The sequence below is a fragment of the Denticeps clupeoides genome, chromosome 7 (genome assembly GCF_900700375.1).
Source record: "Denticeps clupeoides chromosome 7, fDenClu1.1, whole genome shotgun sequence".
Classification (NCBI taxonomy): domain Eukaryota; kingdom Metazoa; phylum Chordata; class Actinopteri; order Clupeiformes; family Denticipitidae; genus Denticeps; species Denticeps clupeoides.
The window spans coordinates 450,927-453,426 of record NC_041713.1 but is presented as its reverse complement, the minus strand read 5'-3'; the positions used below and the strand labels follow the sequence as shown (position 1 = coordinate 453,426).

The window sequence follows — 2,500 nt, the reverse complement described above, 5'->3', positions numbered from 1 at the left end:
TACACACACACACATACAGATACACCAACACTTTACTTTACAGATGCTTTTGTCCAAAGCGACTTACAAGGAGAAGACACCAGCAATTCTCATTCGGTTTCCAACACTGCCACACACCAATAATGAGACGAGTGTGTTTTTGTACTTTTTAATATTTTTGTTTGCTTTTTGGTTTTCATACAGAAAGTTCAGGTTTTAAATACACAAGTGCTACAAGGAGAAATTCTCAAATAAACTGTCACAAAAACAAAACTGCTATTTACATTTATTTCCCCATTTGAAGCTCTTCTCTCCAATTCCTCATCACTTCCATTTCCTGAAGAAGAGGGGATAAACAGGAAGCCTACAAGTTCACTTCCTCTACTGCTCTGCAATCGTCCAACCAGAAGTCAGTCCACAGGTCTCCTGTATAAAAATGGTCGGCGGTGCTGACATCTAAGGAGGGTCTGAGGGACACGTCAGGACGTCACGGAGGAGCAGGAATCTGCAGGAGCATGGGTGGTGACAGCGCCCCCGTCTGGCTGGACGCTCCCTTCTCGCTGATGGAGAGATGACCGGTAACAGCTGAAACTCCAGATCTCTTTTGGGCTGGGTCCACGAGAGGGTGTGGCGTGGGGGCGGGGTCAGGACCTCCAGGCGACGTGGCAGAGCGGAGATTCCTGGCAGAGGGAGGGCGGGGTCAGGGTGGGAGTGGCAGGGAGGGGCGCGGGAACTAGGACTGTTTGAGGCGTTTGCGTGGAGGTCCCAGAAATGGACACTGGGCGGAGGCCAGAGAACGGTACGCCTCCGCAACCAGGTGGGGATGAGACGCCACCATGGACTTCCATCCGGACGTCTCCATCACGTCAGACGCGTGGCTGGAACACAAACAGGGAGGTGGGGGAGGATCAACATAACGAGAGCACAGACAGGAAGTGAAGGGTGCGGTAGCCGCGGGGGCGGGGCCTGGGCACCACTCACTAGTTGATGAAGTCGACCGCTTGTGTTTTGAGCTGGTCGGCGCTGTGAAGGTCGGCGAGGATGAGGATCTCGGCGGCATTTTCCACCGACAGGCTGGTGCATAAAGCATCTTCACACATCACCTTGAGACGCTCCAGAGCATACTGCGCCGGGGCGGAGCCGCACACGCAGGAGGAGACCGGGACAAGAGGAGAGGACAAGAGAATTAGAGATCCTGCTTAAAACACACACACACACACCACCACACAGGGGTTCGAATCCCAAACCGCCGAGGTGCCACTGAGGTCCCCGTGATCACCGTGTGTTGTGTATCACACACACCTACTTACCTTGTCCGCTGCTGCCAGCAGGTCGTCGGCCATCTTGTCCAGGTTGGGGGCCTTCCCCGTGTAGATGAAGCCCATCATCTCTTTGAACACCTCGGGTTCCACGTCGTTTATCTCCACACGGTTCTATAGTGGAGATCAGAACTGAGGTGAGAACCGCAGCAGCAGCTGGAGTTCCTTTAAAACCCACTTCTGACACGGAGAGAAATAAAAATGGTTCCGGGGTCCGGCGTTCCGGCGTTCCGGCGTCCCGCCCGCAGGCCGCCCTGCGATCACTCATCAATACACACGTCTCACGAGGAGAAACTACAACGCAAGCACATCTGGCCACAGAATATGCATGATGCAATCTGAGGAAAGAGACCAGAGTTCTGTTCGAGCCCCAGACACACACACACAATGTGCTCCAGATAAAGACATTGTCCCCTGGGACGTGTCCCTTCAGGGACGACAGCAGACCCACAGCGAGGAGAGATGAACGGATTCTGAGATCACAGCAGCGATGTAAATAATGTTTATAATAAAACCATCGTTGTCAGAAATAATTACACGCCAGAAAGGGCGGGGCGGGTAGTTAGTCCCACATAACTTCCTGTTTCTTTTTCTATTATAAAGTGTGAGAAGTGAAACTCACCTTTTACTCTCTTCCATCTCGTGCTCGAACATGGCGCTGAAGACAGGAGACCGTGCTACACACACACACACACACACACACACACACACACACACACACAATGCTCAGTGTATTGACATCTGCTGCACACCATAAAATCACCATAAAAATGAAGCAGTAAGGGGTCGGGGTTCTTCCTCTTTCACAAACGTTGAAAATTGCTGTGTGTGTACAGGTGTGAAAATGCTGTAAACTAAGAATGTTTTTTAAAAAATTATTAATAACCGTTCTTCATTAACAAAATGCTAATTGCACGCAACACAAAGGAAAATCTAAACAATTACTTGCTGTTGTTGTTATCGGAACCTCGAAAATGGAACCTCGAAAAAGTGGCGGTGAAATTCGTGACAATATCTTCATAACGTGACTGAACAGAGATGAGACACGATGTAAATGCAGGTCATGTGATGATAATGCTTGTGGGGGCTCATAATCATACGGTGTTGGGAGGACGTGTCAAAAAACACGGGAGAAAGCGACCACTGGAACGAATGTCGAGTATTCTTCAGTCTATAACGTAACAAGATAATATAATAATAGG

General features: G+C 49.9%; 1 protein-coding gene across 1 annotated transcript; it reads right to left on the bottom strand.

Annotated features, from left to right (window-relative positions):
• Positions 1 to 136: 136 nt before the first annotated feature.
• On the bottom strand, positions 137 to 1,628 carry LOC114794747 (speckle-type POZ protein-like). The gene is made up of 3 exons (XM_028987506.1): positions 1,290 to 1,628; positions 961 to 1,103; positions 137 to 857 (listed from the first exon to the last, which is right to left on the bottom strand). The coding sequence occupies exons 1-3, from the start codon at positions 1,365 to 1,367 to the stop codon at positions 713 to 715; spliced, it is 366 nt and encodes a 121-aa protein (XP_028843339.1). The 5' UTR covers positions 1,368 to 1,628; the 3' UTR covers positions 137 to 712.
• Positions 1,629 to 2,500: the final 872 nt, after the last annotated feature.